This window comes from Symsagittifera roscoffensis, chromosome 10, assembly GCF_963678635.1.
Source record: "Symsagittifera roscoffensis chromosome 10, txSymRosc1.1, whole genome shotgun sequence".
Classification (NCBI taxonomy): Eukaryota; Metazoa; Xenacoelomorpha; order Acoela; family Convolutidae; genus Symsagittifera; species Symsagittifera roscoffensis.
In genome coordinates this window covers 34,285,630-34,303,355 of record NC_087071.1, presented here as the reverse complement: position 1 = coordinate 34,303,355, position 17,726 = coordinate 34,285,630, and the positions used below count along the sequence as shown (strand labels likewise).

Sequence of the window (17,726 nt, the reverse complement as noted above, 5' to 3'; positions counted from 1 at the left end):
TACAGACTCGTTTTTTGAAACGTCAAATTTCCAATCCAAAATTTAAAAAATGGATGTCCTTCAAATTTTTTGAATTTCAACATCAATTTTTGATAGGCACTTTTTTGAAAACCCAATTTGAGAAGCCTCGATTAGTAGATAAAGTTTCTATTCCTCTGGGCAACCTGAAAACTAAATTCCACTTCCGATTTTTCAACTCAATCATCTTTTATGTTATTTTTACACTTCAGCAGGAAAAAAGCTCAATTTTAAAATAAAGAAATAGTCATTCTACTCTTTTATATATCCGTCAATTTGTATCCGTGTTTTACTTGCAATCAGCAGACATTTATGAAATGGACAGCTCATTACGGCCTTCGGTTTATTAATTTAACTATGAAGCATATTGTTCACCATAATTTCAGGCGTAACTAAATGTCTAATGGGAATTTCGATTTATCCATTATCTCAATTCTATTGCATTAGAAAGTTTCACTATTGTTGCTGTTTCGAATTGCTTTAGTTGAAAATGACAACCGCAAAAAAAACTAAATTTGAGCCTCAACAAATTTTAGACTTCTCATAAACAAACGAAAAAAATTCATCGCGATCTATACAAGAATCTACTCCTAATCATGAGAAAATTGTTAGCTTAATTCAATGCACATTTCTCTCCCATCATGTAACACAAGAGCGACGTTGCAATTCGATTGCCTTCATTTGAGATTAACGCGTGAGTACCTTTGAGTCACAGACATTTTGTTTATCTGAGTACCTTACTTTTATTTTTTGTAAGAGAAAACTTTTAAAGTATCCTCCACTACGTTGCTATCTCATAAAAACTAAGTGCAACGACAAAAATACTTCAAGACAGCTCAAAAAGAAATGCAGTAAGAAATATTCTTCAAGGCACATTCAGATCAAAATCTTCCTCCACAATTCACCGCCGTTATATTACAAATTTTAATCGACTTCATTAAATAATTCAAGGTCGTTAACATTTAATTTATACACAGAATAGTCACTCAACTCATTAAAGCATTACATCGAAGTTTAAACAGATCCATATTTTGATTAACCAATGCGTTCAACAAATCAACTATTTTCCATAATAATATTTATAACTGAAGCTTTAAAAGCTGAAGCTTTAAGAGAACAGAGACTGCTTTGTGAGCACTCCATTACTAAGCAAATTGCTATAATAGCTATCCTTGTAAAAACAGCATCAAAAAAATCGCAAATTTTTCAGAATTTGTCGAAAAAAATACGTGAGATAATTTTTAAGTCACATGATAAATCCACAGATTAGAGTGTGCCTTTAAAACATATTATTCAACCATTTATATAAGTTGAGATACAAAAAAGGTATTCTTTAAAATCAAGAGACTTTGGACCCTTCACTAAATTTGATGTCAAGTCATATTTGAAATAACAATATTATTAAAAACGGATTCACCACCTAAAAAGCAGATTTTTCAAGAGGCAACTGGAGGCAATTCATGTTCACAGAACCAATCAATCTCAACCTAGAAGAAAAAAATTTTGAAAGCAGGCTTTTTTTGTAGTCCTTTTCTTGTTTAGTGGGAAAAATCAACACAACCTATATAAGTGTCGTCACTTCGTTCATTGACGCTTAAAAAGAGAGAGTGACAGTTGAAATCATTAATTGCTCTGAAGTATTGCCAAAAATGCACCCTTTCTTTGACATGAAATTTTGCTTCTCATCAATCAAGTCTTCTCAATTTCAGTTCGATCATGGTGTGAGTCTGCTGGGGTCTCGGGGGAACATGGACACTAGTCTGATGTTGGGCACTCCTAGGAACAGCATCACCACTCTCTCCATCCCAACCCCACCTCCACCGTGAGGGGGACATCCATACCTAAACAGTTTTTCATAATGTTTTTGAATCGCTGACAAGAAATCTTTTTAAACACACCACCTCCCGACCGGGGAAAACAGACAATTAAGTTTTTAAAAAACAAATGAATCTGAACTCAACGAGAGGAAGCTCTTCTTAGGTAAAAATGAAGGCGAATTCCAACTATCACTCGACTTCGTATGCTTTACTACTGAGTTAGTTCAATAAAATACTGTTCATTATTCATATGAATTTTCAAATCTCAATTTAATTAGAAAGTTTCGCGTGTTTTCTAAAAAAACATAGCCAACAGATAGCTAAAAAATGAGTATGAAAACAAAGAAACAGAAACAAAAAACCTTGTTTTTTGAAAACAAGTCGAACGCTACTATTTCTTAGAGCCATATTACGAAACAGATTATCGAAGAAAGTTATGCACGAGTAAGAAGCTAACTTTCCAACTTTGTAATTGGTACAACCTCCAGGGAAACATCAATTTAAACTGAAGACATGATCAGAAAATCTTTTTAAGAAGTACGTCAAATTGCGTTTAAATGCAAGAAGAAATCAACTTTAAAAAGTTACTAGTTTGAAGTTTCAAAAAATTTTGCTTCAGTCCTGCCTCTGTAACACTGATTAAGTCAACTGAAAGATCCGAAGAACAATTTTCTTCTAGCGAATTCTGTGCGTTTTCTGCTGATGTTTTCACCTTCTTGATCATTCGAGTTTTCATGCGGTAACTAGAAAGTTTACCTTTCATTGTTGAAACATCCTTCACTTGTTGGCTCTTGATAAAACTTCAAGTCATATTTAAAATAACAATATTATTTAAAACGGATTCACCACCTAAAAAGCAGATTTTTCAAAAGACAACAGGAGGCAATTCATTTTCACAGAACCAATCAACCTCAACCTTGTTTTGGCTTGGAATGTTTGTCAGTAGACACCCGGCATCTTGAATCAACTACTTAAGTCTCGAAAAAGTTACCTTGAATCAAACTTTGACCTTTGTTGAATACATGTAAGATTTAACTGCTTGCCAATTAACGTTATTTACGAATTAAACTTATCGACGTTTTCAGTTTTCAGAATCCCCGTTCTCTAATTTAGTCTATTGACAAAAAATAGATCACCATGAAAACTTACTTCTTTGCAAAATGGCCAAATGTTTTACTTTTCCTTTCAGTGTAACTTTTCAGCCCTATTTACTCGAGATTTTCATAAAAATCAGAAGCCTTCCACCTTAAGCTCCTTTTTCTTCTTTTATTGATTTCGGTTTTGGGACTTATATAAAGCAGTTTCGAAGCCACAAAAATTCAAATAACTAATTGTTATGCTTTCAACTGGTGTTCTGAATTAACGAGTAGTGCTAGATTTTATTTCGAATCATTTCAATGAATGTGAGTTAGGACCGAAGTTTAACTCATAGAGTAATTTCGGATAGGGTACACCGTCTGCTCGTCACGCTATCTTATTTTCGGCCGGATAGATTCGTGCAACTTCTTAGTCTAATACCGATCCTAATCTTACTCTTATACTATCTAGTCTCAGGTTGTTTAACTAGTCTCTGCTAGGCTCAATAGATCTAGGGTATACTGGTTTATTGCGGCTGCTGAAGTGCTCGGGAGAGTCCAACTAATTTCTAAGTTAAATTCAAATCTCTCTGGTGCTGAAATTACAAGTAACTTCAGCACTTACAAATAAGTGGGTTGTTAGTTAGATGGATCATGATTGGTTAATATTAAATACTTTACATTGGTAAAACATTTAATTTATCCAATCATAAAATATAGTTTAGATCAGGTTCCACCCATCCGGGTTTTACAGAGTTTTTTAGAACAGTTCTTCTGTAATTCAAGGGTGGATGATGGACGTTGGTATTTGGCGAACATCATAATTTTCTTTCGCTTCTTCTTGTGACAACGACTGAGTCTTTGCAACAAAGTCAATTCTGATTCCAGAATGGTTGGCTATGTCAGGTTTTTCTGTTCTGCGTGCAGAACTTCTTTTGCGTATGATCTAGTTTGGGAATGGCGTGGAGATTGTGCGTGGAGGGGATGCCTGGTTACTCGGATCTGTACGTATACTTGAACATCGAGGTGGTCATTGGTCTAGTTCAATGAAGTCCATTTCTGCGAAGTCAAGTCGTACTCTAAATCCTTTGAGTTGTGATTGTGAGCGGCATATCGATTGTAGTTGGTCATTCTCTCTCGAGTGTAGTGAGGTCGTCTTGTCTTTTGATGTTCGTCCTTGGTGTTGTATTCTGATCTATATATTGCATCATGTGATTTTACATTTTATAAAACTTTTATTAGTTTAATATTTTTTAATAATGATTTTAGTTAGTTGTTTTCACAAAAGCTTTTTGTTTTAGTTCGGTTATTTTGAAGAGTTACTCACCCTTGAGTAGCTCTTATTAAAAATAAAGGTGTGGTCACAAAGCGTGGATGTAGCGCGGTGGGTTAGGCCGGCTATAGAGCATGCTCAGGACGTCCTTTCCTGGTGGGTTAGGCCAGGAGTGGGAGTATGATTTCATGCGGTGTTTGTGAGGGGTCCTGTTATGTGACAACGTTTTATGTTGGGTTTGTTGTGGTTTTACTTATGTCTTGTTGGTTATGTACTTTTTCCAAAAAGCAAATTGTTTGTGGTATGGGTTTGTCTTTCGACTTTTTTGTGTTTTATTATTTCTTTCTAAGACTTTGTAATAGTCTTCAAAAGAATAAATTATCCAGTTTTAAACTGGGTTAATCCGGTTTGGGTACCGTTGGTTTCCTTTTCTAAGTCATGCTGTTATTCTATGATTTGTGGTATTTAGTAAGCTGCGTTGGTTAGTTTTGTTTAGTATATGATTCCTTTCCAACCGGGTTAAAGGAAAGTTTGAAACATGTTATTATATGTTAGAGTTGTTGAGTGTGAAAACTTGAAACTGAAATTCATTATTTTAAACAATTCTTCGTGGGCGAGCTGTGCGAGTGTGGATAGAATTTCTGTGCGAATGAATGAAAATATCAAAAGGTTAGTACTGCAATTGCATTTTATTAATTTACTGCATAGAATTTAGAAATTTACTGCTAGTTATGGGGGAATTTTAAGATACAAATTTTCATCATAATTAGATTTACTGCTTTTGGGGGAAAATTTTATAAATTAATTTACTGCATTGGTATTATATTTATTTAATTGTTGGTGCAAAAGTTTAATAGGGTCTTAAACAGTTTTGAAGAAGTTTGCTATTTTTTATTTTTCTTTTGTGAATTTTTCAGATGATCGAGGATGAAGGCTAAAAATCTAAAGAAAACATGAATAAAGAATGGTGAGTTTTTAATACTGTAATTAATTAGTAATATTTACTTAATTCATACTTACCTGTTAGTCGTCGGGGAAAAAACCGTGGGGGAAGATGTCGTGAATTAGTTCTGAAGTTGTTAGTAGTTTAGCTAAGATGCGGATGATATTTTTAGTTTGAAGCAGTGGCCAAAGCAATTGAAGTGCCTTAATAGTGGTTAGTTCTTCAGTGCCTACTGCAAACTCATAAGGTGTGTTTTGGATTAAGTTATATAATTTGTGGTTAAATTTAGTGTTGTGGATGAATTCTAAAATTGGGATTTCTATAGGTTGTAGGAACTCGTGCGGGATAAGGAAGGGTCGGGATTCTTCGGCGTTGAAGGTCTTGGTGATGGGGCAGAAAATGTACATTTGGGTTATGGGGTCATAATTACGAAGAATACCATGGAGGTTAGTGTCTTTAATACAATATGTGAAATTTAGGAAAAATGGTGAAGTGTATTTGGAATTGATGAATTGGAAACGATGGTGTGGTTGTCTAGAGGGTGTGTGGAGGTCAAAGTGATTTTGGATGAAACGATAGTAACTGTATGTATGTGTTTGTTTAGTGCGCAACATAATATCGTGTGAGCAGTGTAAATCTCTTTCGTGTGGTGCAAGGAAATGAAAGGTTAGTGAAAATATTTGGAAGCGTTCTTTAAAACTTTCGTATGCTTGTGTGTCTGTTAGTGCTTCTGAAATAATGTGATCAAACTTGCGGTCGAAGATGTTTAGTGTAAATATATATGGTGTCTTGATGAAAAATTTCTCGGTGATTTGTGGATTAGCGAAGCGATCGTCGTCTAAGAATTGATCTTGGTTAGCTCTAATGATGTTGTGATCGTAGTATTCTAGTGTATATTCGTTAGCTCTAGGTGCAGTGTGTGTTTTTAGTGATTTTTTATATCCAACGTAAGTAAATTGTCTAGCGGTTAGTGGTGTAGTGAGTTGATATAGCATGTCCTTATTTCGCTCTATATCGATGTGAGTGTTAGATAAAGGTAAGCAAAGAGGATTAGTAAAATGATAGTATGAGGTCCAAGAGAGAGTGGGCATTAAAACGTATTCATCTACAAAGTTGCGTGTTTCGTTAGCGTCGTGAGGGGTGTTTAAAGTGTATTGTGGAAACGAGGGTAAGGTGATAGCTAAAAATTCTTTAGTGTTAGTATGCTGGGGGTGGTTGATGTATTCACGGGCTGTTCCTGGTTTTGCTGGGAAAGGATGGTTGGGGAATTTTCTTTTAAAAGTGCGATAAGCTCTATTAGTGTTTAGTGAAGATATAGTGGATGTGGATGATGGTGTTAATGATTCAGTATAATTTGAAGAGGGTGTAGGGGGATTGGATGAATTTGTAGTGGAGGAGATTTGGTTTATGGTCGGGGTGTTAAGGTGGTAGGGTTGCTGTTGGAGGGTAATAAAATTATCTAGCTCTGGGGAGATTCGGGGGGTGTCTGGAGAATGAGATGATTGGTCAGATTGGTATGAGGAGTAGGTTGGGGTAACTTGGGAAGCATAAGAGGGTGTCGGAGTGATTGGGTCAGGGTTATTGGACAATATGGGTTGAAAAGGGGGTTGAGAAAAATTAGAAGAGTTATGAAAATTATTGGATGGGGATGGTTCTGAGTCGGCAAATTCATCGGGGGTTTCAATATTCGGGTTATTTAGCTGTGAGATGGAGTATAAAACTGAAATATGTGAGTTAGTGTCGGAATTCATGCCTGATGTTACATTGCTAGATGGAAAATCGGGTGGCGGAAAAGCAAAAAGTGGTATGATTGGGATTGGAGAGGTAAGATTGGTTGGATGGGAATTTGATCGGTGTAGTGATCCAAGTTGGCGGCTCATCGTGGGCTAAAAAAATGATTATTTTGAGATTGAAAAGCGGTGGTATGGGGCTGTTCAATAATTTGTTCATAAGTATTATCATCTTGTGACTGGTGTGTCATTATATGTTGAATGGGACTTTGTGATGTGGTGAGTCGAAAATTTGGATTATGTGTGATGGCTAAGTTTCGAAAATTTCGTGGGACTAGGGATAGTGGATGGTTATTTGGTAGGGGTGGTAATTGTGGTGCCGTTGGCGTTATGTCTACATTGTTATGTTCTTCGTCGTATGTATTTTGTCGTGTTGTTATTTTTGTGTTATATTCTTTTATTTGTGCGTCTAAAAGAATTTTGTTTATAGATGTAGAAAAGATTCCAAAAAATCCTGCAAAGAGTATGCGTGCTACGCTTGCTTGTCTGTTTACTTGTGTGTGTATAGCACATGTGTTGTAGATTCCTTTTAAAAGTGAGAAAAGAAATCCAATAAAGTTAAACATTGCGTATAAAATAGTCAATTTTTCTAAGATGTAGTAGGGCCATCCTAGAAAATCTAGGATCTCATTTTTGAGTGTAACAAAGCTAAAAATGTTAATTGGTGATATATCTTGGGGACGGTATTTTTCGCCGTTTAGATATATATAATCTTTAATGTCTTTAAAATATCCGCTATAGTCTTGGGTGTAGATATCGGCAAATCCTGCGGTTTCTGCAAGTTTGCGTAAATTTTGGTCTATTGATTGTCTTTGTATAGTGTCCATTTGTGTTAATAATTCTTGGAATTGTTGTGTTCTAATGTGATGTTGAATATCTGATTTTGAATAGATTCCTATTGATTGTAAATCTATATTTGGGTTTCGAGCAATAGCGCGAATGCTTTCTGGTGAAAATTTTTTGAGTGATTGCATTAATGTGGGATATGGAGTGAGAAGATAATATTTATTTTCATCAGGGTTTAGTTGTACTACATTGTGGCTGTTTTCTGATCCACATGGGACTGCGGTATCCCAGAAATAGGTTCTTCGTGAAAGTGTATCCACGAAATGTACTTTATTCTTATAAAAGATAGGGATTCTTTTATAACATCGTTTATCTTCAAAAACGTATAGTGGTGATACTTTTTTGGTACAAGTATAAAACCATAAGATGTTTCCTTCATAGTCTAAAAAATTTGATCTATTTCCTGATAATAAGTATCCTGCGTAGGGTATTTTTAATACTGCTAGTGCAAGTGATTGTAATATTTGTGTTCGTTCTAATTCGCATAGTTGGTGTAGTGTTTCTAATTCGGAGAGTGACATTTCTTGAAAAATGCGGCTAATTGTATAGTCTAGTTTCATATCCAAATGAATATCATAGTGGATATTACCGAAATATGTAGTATTCATTAGTGATAATTCTTGTAAGCGTGTGCTTCTGGTGTCATAAGGTTTTAGATGTCCACCAGGTTGTCCGTTACTTTTTTCAAAATTAACTGGTATATAGGATGTTCCTTCGTTTAGAGGATGACCTGTGGCATATGGGTCGATTTTTACTTTTCCAGTGGTCATGTCGAATCCTTTTTCGTATTCAACTAATATTTCAGAGTATTGTGTTCTGTGAAGTGGATTCCTGTATTTACATGCAAGTTCTGTTTCTTGATATATTTGAAAACGTGTCAATTTATTTTCTATATTGTCTATGTTTCTAAAATTGGAACTTAGTTTGCGTGATGGATGGACTTGTTCATATGGAATTGATTGTATAAAATATTTTTCGTGAAATTTTATCATACGAGCGTGTATTTTTGCTACTTGAAATGTTGTACATGTATCTTCGGGGAACCAAACAATTGTTGCTTGTGTTCTTGTTGTAGGGTCGCAATATCCTTGATCATTTTTACAAGGTAGTCGGATTCCTTGATAGATCATTGTATTATCAGATAAATCTCGTGTGAGTTGTATTTTTTCGAGTTGTATTTTCCAATCGAAAAACATTATTTCTTGGTATCCTTTATTTTTCGTGTCTGCTTTGCAGTTTGATGGGTTATTTATACCAATGTGTGGTATCCAATGTTTATCATGTAGGTCATAGGTTAATCGTCCGTGTGCGCCGTTATACGGGTATTTTTCGTCTAGTTTTATATGTCCTTGGTGTCTTTCAAGTTGTGATTGATGTACAGAGTCTGAAAAAACTTGAAAATTTACTAACTTTCTTTGGGAGTTTTTATTTCGTGTGATGTTTAGTCTAAGTAATTCATTTTTACAATCGTCGGGATTGAGATGTAAAAGACGTTCTATATTACTTTGATAGAATGATTCATGGTCAAGTCGGTTTTTGTTGCCGTTTGAGACTTGTGAACAATGTACTTTCTTTTCGGAAAATGTCGCTGTGAATTTATAACCTGTAACTGTTGTTGCTCGGGCTTTGGAATAGAGTGTTGCTATTATATCTGTGGTTTCTATAGCTTGTGGTTCTGTTTCACATTGTGATACTTGATTTATTGCATATTTGTGTAGTGTTTTTTGTTCATTTTCTTCGCAATCGTAATGTGTTACTAATAAATCTTGTGGTCCTGTACGAGGGGAAGGGTTTATGTTTTGATTTGAGGTTACTAGAAAAAGGAGTTGGAGAAAAATTAATAATTTTAGAATATACATGTGTATGATAATCCTGAGTATGGATTGTAAAATGTAATGTAACCAATTGTGTTTTTGGTGTATCTGTCGTATTTATATATTACTTCAGTAGTTATAAACGGTGGTGGTAGTGATTGAGCTGTTATGTTAGGTGGATTTAATGGGTAGGGATGTTGGGTAATGTTATTTAACTTAACTGTGATTTCAAACTTTAATTGTAAACTGTTTTGTTGGAGTATTTGAATATTGTGATCACGGATATCGTTATGAATATCTTGGCAATATTGTAATCTATTAAGTGCCCAGTTATGAAGGCGGTTACTTTCTTGATGTTGTCCAAATAATGGTGGAGGTGCTGTGAATGTATTCCAATCTAGTCTTAAAGGAATATTTATTGATGATTGTTCTCGATATCTGGCGTCGAGATTATTTGGAAAATTTAAGTTAAAGGGTGGTGGTGAAAATTGGCTTATTGATGGTGTTGATGGTAGTGATAATGTTTCTGGTAGTGATGAGGATGTTGTTGTATCCGTAGAAATATCTATGGGGTCATTAACTAAATTTGGTTCACCTTGTGTGAATGAATGTGTAGTCCAATATGGCAGTCGTGATGTTAGGTTTGGGGGGTTAAAAGGATTTTCTCGTGCTTGTTCAGATGTTGGTGTTGAACCTAAGTAGTCTGAAGGTAGACTTGAAGTGCTTCGTTGTGAAAAAAGTGTAGGAGTTTCTGGTGTGATACCAGTGGTGTTTTCTGGAGTGGTTTGTGATGGGGATTGAGGTATATCAAAATGAACTCGGGGAGTTTGAAAATTTCTATTTCGTCGAGGATGTATAATTTGTCTATTTATTTCTGTTGTGTTTTGGTTTTGACTAAGGTTTCGTATTCTACTTAGTTCTTGTGGTAGTGTTGGGTAAAGATTGTATGTTGGTTCACTTAGGGATGCTTGTCGTTGAACTGGTTCTAGTGGTTCAGATAAACGAGCGTGCCGTTCTTCAAAAGTGTATGGATTGTCTTGAAAAGAAATTCGTGTAGATGTTTGAGGATTTTGAGTAGTTGAAGGTGGTGTTGGATTATCTTGGGATGATGTCGGTGAAGACTGATTCTGTGACTGTTGGGTAGCAATTTTTGATGGATTTTTGAATTTTTACTTTAGTGGGAAGGTTTATGTTTATTATAATATTCTTCCAAAAAAATAATTAGAAAAATTGTTGCTAGGGCAAATGTGATGATTGCTTTCTTTATACATTTACATATTGTCAAAATGAGGGATGATAAAAATGTTATGAAAATTACAAACAATAAAAAAATATCAGTTCTACTGAAAATTGTTCGTATCATTTAGACAAGTTGTTAAAATCGTACCTGTGGATATATTCAAGGGTTTTGGAAAGTTGGAGGAATAGTTCGAGTAGAGTGTAGAAAATTAAAAAAATGTTACAAAAAATGATTAGGATTATTAGAAAAGATTCAAGTATATCAAAAAGAAATATTATAAAGGCTTCAAGTATTGAAAAAAAATGTTTAAAATTTATAAGTATTTGAGCAACTGTTTGAGAGAAGAGCATTTAAGAAATGATCTCTTGGTCGAATATTTTTTGCTGTTTGAGGCGATTTTCTAGTGTGGTCGAATTATTTATTAGTTTTTTGACAAGTGGGTTGAGTTTTGTAAAAAATTGTTGGGGGCAATTTTTATGGTGACTGGGAGGTCGTCTTTTTCTTTATTTTGTTTGTCAAATGATCCGGGGTATGGTGAGATTTTTATACTTTAGGCTAATTAAAATCTTCATTTTGTTACTTTAGGCTAAGTTATCAAATTTGCTTTGGGGGTATTCGTGGTCTGAGTTGGGGAAATATTGTTGATCTTTGGGTTATTAGATAAGGGAGGGGTACGGTATTATGGTGATATTTATTTTAGTTGTCAAGTTGGAGTGATTTGCTTATTTTTGACCTGGAGGTTGTAAAGTTATAGTTAGAGATGTGCCTGGAGTTCTAGATTATTCGTCTAATTGATCTTAGTTTGAGTTAGAGAAAGTGGCGGATTGGATGAATCCTATTGGTCTATTTTGAACTAGAATTATTGCGTACTTGTGAGCATGTTATTTTGAAAAATTGAAATGAAAAATGTTACGGGGGTTTCAAGATTGTGAAGTATAAAATCTTAAAATTACTTTTTGAATTCTACTTTCTTTAATATTTTAGATTGGGGGATGAACATTTTGTAGTTTTTACGTGGTTGATTTCGGAGTCTTGTTGTTTTTCTATGTTCAGATTTGTCTATTTCTTCTTGGGGTATTATTTGTTCGGTCATTTTTCTATTTTTTCTTTGTTTTGGAGATTCTTTATGGTTTTGTGTATTGATTTTGGTTGCGGTTGGTTTTGTGTTTTGATTTTCGGTGGGGTTATCATTTTGTTCTGTGTTTTTCAGATGTGGTTCATTTTGAATGATTTTTAATCCTGTGAAAGAATATAATTGGGTTAATTCGCGGAGTGCGTATTCTTTTGGGTAATAAGGTAATAGGTTGTTTCGATGTTGAACGATTTCTTTTTTGTTTGAGTCGATAATTTTATATGTGACATCAGTGGGTTTTGCAATTATTTGGTAGGGTCCTTTTCGGAGGGGTTGTAATTTTTTAGAAATTCCTTTTTGAGTATTAAAATTAGGTATTAAAACAAATGTTCCAATTTTTAAATCGGAAGCTGGTGTAAAACGTGAATTGATTTGGTCATTTATGTTTTGTCTTTGTAATAACTTTTTCGTTATTTTTTGGTAAATTTCATTGTGTTTCTTATCTCTATTTAAAATCCATTCGGTGTGTGTACCGGAGGCTAATTTAAGAATTTGTGGGTGATGAAAATGATCTTCATCGTGTGTATGTAATGGGAGGTTATAACAAATTGAGTCTTTATTTGGTTGACAATAACCTTGTGCGTTTTTATGAGAGTTTGCTGTAAACATTATTGGTTTGCGTGGCTTTTGGTTGAAAACCATTTCGTATGGTGACATTCCTAAAGTTGTCGTAATTTGTGAATTATACGCTAAGGGAAATAATTTTACATCTGCTGACCATTCGGTATATTTTGTATCATTTCCGTTGATGATACATCTAAGATATTCTTGTAATGAACGGTTCATACCTTCGACTAAGCCGTTTGTCCAAGGTGCATGAGATGTACGTGGTTTGTGTTTAATGTTATATAAATGACATAGTGTGATAATTTCATTATTTATGAATTCTGTACCGTTGTCTGTAACTAAAATTTCTGGTAGTCCGAATTTTGCTATCCAGTGTTCATAGAGTGTTGTGTAAGCGTAATAAGCGTTACAATGTGGTACTGGGTTAAGTGCTACATAATGTGTAAATGCGTCAACAATTACCATAATGTAGGAGTTTCCTTCTGATGAGGGTGAAATTGGTCCTTTAGTATCAAATGAGATACGGTGATTAAAGTACAAACTTTGTCCTTTAAAATCTTGTTTTTGTGCTATTTGTTTTTGATTTGGGTAAGGTTTATTTAGTTGACATACTATACAGTCATTGCATAGTACTTTTATCCAGATTGGTGCATTTGGGAAGTAAAAATTTTGTATAAAATTTGAATATGTTTTTTCTGATCCAGAGTGTCCTTTAATATTTTGTGTATGTGAAATATTAAAAGCTATAAGAATCATACTTATAGGGAGACATGGAACTGTAGATTCATTCATGTTATACTCTAAAAGGTCTGTGTTTTCGTTAATTGTTGTGTTGTTAAATTTGCGAAAGTATCGGAGGAGTGTTTTGTTTCCTAGAATGGTTGAATCTGCTTTGATAGGTTTAGTTTTATATTTGTGCCATGATTTCAGTTGTCTAATTATCGGGTCAAGATTTTGATATTGTTTCAGTGTTGAAATTGTAATCGTATCTGTTGGGGGGAGAAAAATGTTTTCAATTTCGAATTTAGATAAGGGTATTGTATCAAGTGGGTCGTGAAGGTCAAAAACTTGATTTATTGTGTATTTTGAATCATTTGTTTGTGGTCCTGATAAATTTATTTTATCAGTTAAATCTTCTTTTTCAATTAGTGGAAAATGGTCTTTTTTAGGTAGGTGTTGTTTTGTTCGTTTTTGTTGGGTGTTATTTTTTATCCATTGAGAATATGGGATTGGTTTGAAGGTTGATGTTCCAAGTAAATCAACTTCATAATGATTATTTTGACAATCTAAATAAAGTGGGAAATGTTGTAAATTATTTATTTGTGATTGTTCAATATCAGTTTTTACTGCATATTTGCATTCCAATCGGGGTGATGTTTCGTTTTCTGCAAGGTAGAATTTTATATTTTTGGGTATTTCAACTGTTGTTTTTCGTGTAAGTAATTCAGGTGGTGTATTTCGACTTAAGGTGTCTGGTAATGCAAGATTTTTTCCTGCAGTCCAAACTATATGTAAGTTTGGAAATTTCATTAGAATTAGTTGAAATCTGTAAACTCGGTGGTTTGGGTTAGATTTCTGTGTGAAAAGAAAAATGATTGGTTTGTGGTCTGTGAATAGAACTGTTGGATGTTTTGATCCAAGTATCAGAAATTCATATTCTGTCAGTGTATATATTATGGCTGTGCATTCTCTCATTAGAGTTGAGAGTCGTAGCTCTGCTTGAGTGAATAATCGAGAATTTGCTGATATGAGGTTCATTTTATTTGTACCATTATGTGATTGTAATAGTGCTGCGCCGATGCCAAAGTTCGAAGCATCGCACATTGCATAAAATGGTTGATCAGGGTCTGGGATTGTATTTGAAATTTGTTCGGTTAAAAGTTTCTTTATTTCTTCGAATCGTGCTTGATGTTCTGTATTCCATTCAAAATTATTTTGTTGTCTAAGGATATTGTAAAATGGTCGTAGATATAATTGCATTTTATAAACATATTTACTTAAAAAGTTTAACATTCCAAGGAATTCTTGGATTTTCTTTTTATTTGTTGGTGGTTGAAGTTTTTGAATAGCGTCAATGCGTGATTTCAGTGGAGTTATTGTTTTTCTTTCTATGTTATGTCCTAAGAATTTAACTCTTGTCAAAAAGAAGTGTGATTTATCGGGGGCGGCCTTCAGATTTTCGTTCTGAAGTATTTGGTGATATTGTTCTAAAACATTGAACATTTCGTCTTTTGTTTGTGATTGCATAAAAACATCGTCTAAATAGGTGATTGCGTTTTTCTTGAGTATTAGTGGTCTAAAAATTTTGCTCATAAAAGCTGAAAATGCTGCTGGTCCTATGGATATTCCATAGAATAAGCGGTTAAATTCGTATTGTTGGTTTCCGATAACAAATTGTGTTAAACGTCGTGATTGTTCATCTAGTGGCATTTGATTGTATGCACTATTCATATCGGCGGTTGTAAAGTATTTGCCGTTTATTTTTGTTAAAATAACTTGTATTGGTTCAATGGGCCAATTACATTTTGATTCATCTATAAGTGAATTGAGGTATCTAGCATCGAGAACGATTTTTAATGATTCTCCTTTAGCTAGAATGATAACGGGGTTGATGAATGTGTTGCCTTTTGGTTGTTCTTCTTTGTTTACTGGTGATATAATGTTGTATTGTTCTAAAATATCGAGTAATCTGTTTACTTTATCATGTAAGTGAATTGGTACTTTACTTGCTCTCTGTTTTTTGAAAACTGCGTCTGGTTTTAATGGGAGATGTAGTGATGAACTGATTTTGCCAACATCGAATTTTGATGTTGCATAGACTGATGAATATTTAATTAGCTGTTTGGCTAACTTTTCGAATTCGTCTTGTGTTATTTGTGAATGTTGGAAATTAAACATTGTTAAAAATTTTTGTTGGTCCTTTGTGTAGTTACTGATGTTGAATGTAGGTTTGAAATATGGAGTTTTTGTGAAATAATCCGTGTTTCTGTTTTCGTTACTTATTATATTATTTATAGATAATTCTTCATTAAGAATTGTAGATTGGCAAATATCTAGTAATTGGAGTATATTATTTACGCGATAGGCTTTTTCGTGTATTGGTGATATTGTAGCGTTGGTTTCACAATATCCTAAAAGTCCTAAAGGTAATGTTACTTGGTAAGGTGTGTTGTTATAAACATGTAAGGAAATAATATCTGAATTCGAATTTTTCAAATATTTTATTGATGAGATTGTGATTTTGAAAAATTTATGAATAGGTTTGAATTCAAAATCTGACATATAAAATTTTTGTTTGTTTTGTTCTTTATCATATTGGTGAACTTGTTTGATTGAAAAATTATATATGTTTCCTGATAGTGGTTTCAGGTGTTTTCTTTGTTGGTTAAATATCGGGTAGAATTTTGAAAAGAATGGTGGTTGTTTATTTAATCTTTGAAAAAATGTTAAGGATGTTTCTTTTGTTTTTGTATATTTATCTTTGATTAATATTTTACTATTTAGGATGTTAATTGTTGGTATATACTTCGAAATAAATGGTATTCCAATGATATTATATTTAATATCAGTGATATGGAATATTTGTTTAAATGGCTTGTTTAGAATTTTACTTTGCTCCATTGTTCTGGTAGGGAGGAGAAATAATTGGATTTTTCCGTAGTTTATCAATGTTGATCCTTGTGCTGTTGCTAGTTTGCTGGAGGTTTCAAGAGGTGTTAGCTTTGGATGTAAAGTTTTTATTTCATTCCATGTGGGGATGTTTATTATGTTTGATTCTGCTCCTGAATCAATTAAAAAATCTATTTCAAGGTCTGGTGGTTGAAATTCTTTATTTCTTGGGCTTTCTAAGAGAAATGGTATTGTCCAGATTTTTTCTTTGGGTTGTTCTTTTTGTATATTTTGGTAGATGTGGTTTGTATTCAAGCATTTTGTTTTGACATTTTGATTGGGTTGTTCTGTAGTATTTTTTGCATTTGTTTCTTGCGTTGTTGGTGTGGAATTTATGGGTGTAGTGTAATAATTTTGAAGAAATTCTGATTGATTTTCATATATATGTGATGGAAAGGGTTGTTCATATATGACAGATTCATAGTCATTTTCGACTTTTATCATATTGATAGCAAGAGTGTTTTCAGTATCACTTTCTGAATCTGATGATGTACAGTTTATTTGATTGAGTTGTAACGTATCAGTTACTGTGTCATCAATACCTGGGGGGTCTGATGTTGTTTCTGGGTTAGCTTGTACTTGATTGATTTGTCTTTGATGTTTAGGTGTACTGCTTCTATGACGATTATTAGAGTTATTATAGTGATTATTATTCCGGTGTGGTGATTGGGAATAATTTCTATAACGATTATTATAACTTGGGTGTCGATTTTGTGAATTATTTCGCGATCTGTTTTGGTAATTATTGTTTGGTCTGTTATAGTTCGATCTATTATATGAGTTATTCCTTGATCGATTGTTCGGGTAATTCTGGTTTCGGTTGTTTGAATAACTTCTATTTCTATTATAGGAGTAGTTTCTATTCCTATTGTATGATGAATTTCGTGATTGGTTGTTTGGATAGTAGTTATTTCTTGATTGGGAATTAGATCTAGAAACAAATCGTTGTGTATTTGAATTTGATCTGGAGTAGTTATTTCTACTATTTGGTCTATTGTAGTGATTTTGTGATGAGTTTTGTGTATTTCTTCGTTCTGGTGATCTTCCTCTATAACTTGAGTTATATGGGGATTGATTTCTTGTATAACTTGTATTGTTCGGAAGTGGTTTTCCTGAACTGTTGTTGCTGTATACATTTTTGTTTGGTAGATTTTGATCTTTTTTCATATATTGATAGAATGATTAATTTGGTTCTTTGTATTTTTGAGGTTTATTTTGACTATCTTGCTGTTTTTGTCTACATTCGGAAATACTATGTCCGTATCGGCGGCAATAATTACACCATTTTTTGAAAGATGGTTTGCCTTTAAAGTTCGGGTTCTTTTCGTAAATATTGAGTATTTCAGTGATTTTTTCAACGAGGTCTGTTTCTGATTCCTGTATATTATTAATATTAGTGGGAGTCGTTTCAATTTTGTTAACGTATTGTAATTTCAGATTTTCCGTTTCTTCTAGTTTCATCGTGATTTCTGCTTGTTCTAATTTGTCTACTAGTTTTCGAAAATCTAAATCGGGTTCTCGAATTGAAGAAGGATGGGATG

General features: G+C 33.6%; 1 protein-coding gene across 1 annotated transcript in view; it reads right to left on the bottom strand.

Annotated features, from left to right (window-relative positions):
- Window positions 1-865: 865 nt before the first annotated feature.
- LOC134855285 (aspartate--tRNA ligase, cytoplasmic-like) overlaps window positions 866-17,726 on the bottom strand; it is a 51,773-nt gene continuing 34,912 nt past the window's right edge. The window contains exon 11 of the mRNA XM_063871768.1: window positions 866-1,859. Coding sequence (XP_063727838.1) covers window positions 1,733-1,859 — 127 coding nt within the window. The 3' untranslated portion in view covers window positions 866-1,732. The remainder of the gene's footprint in view (window positions 1,860-17,726) is intronic.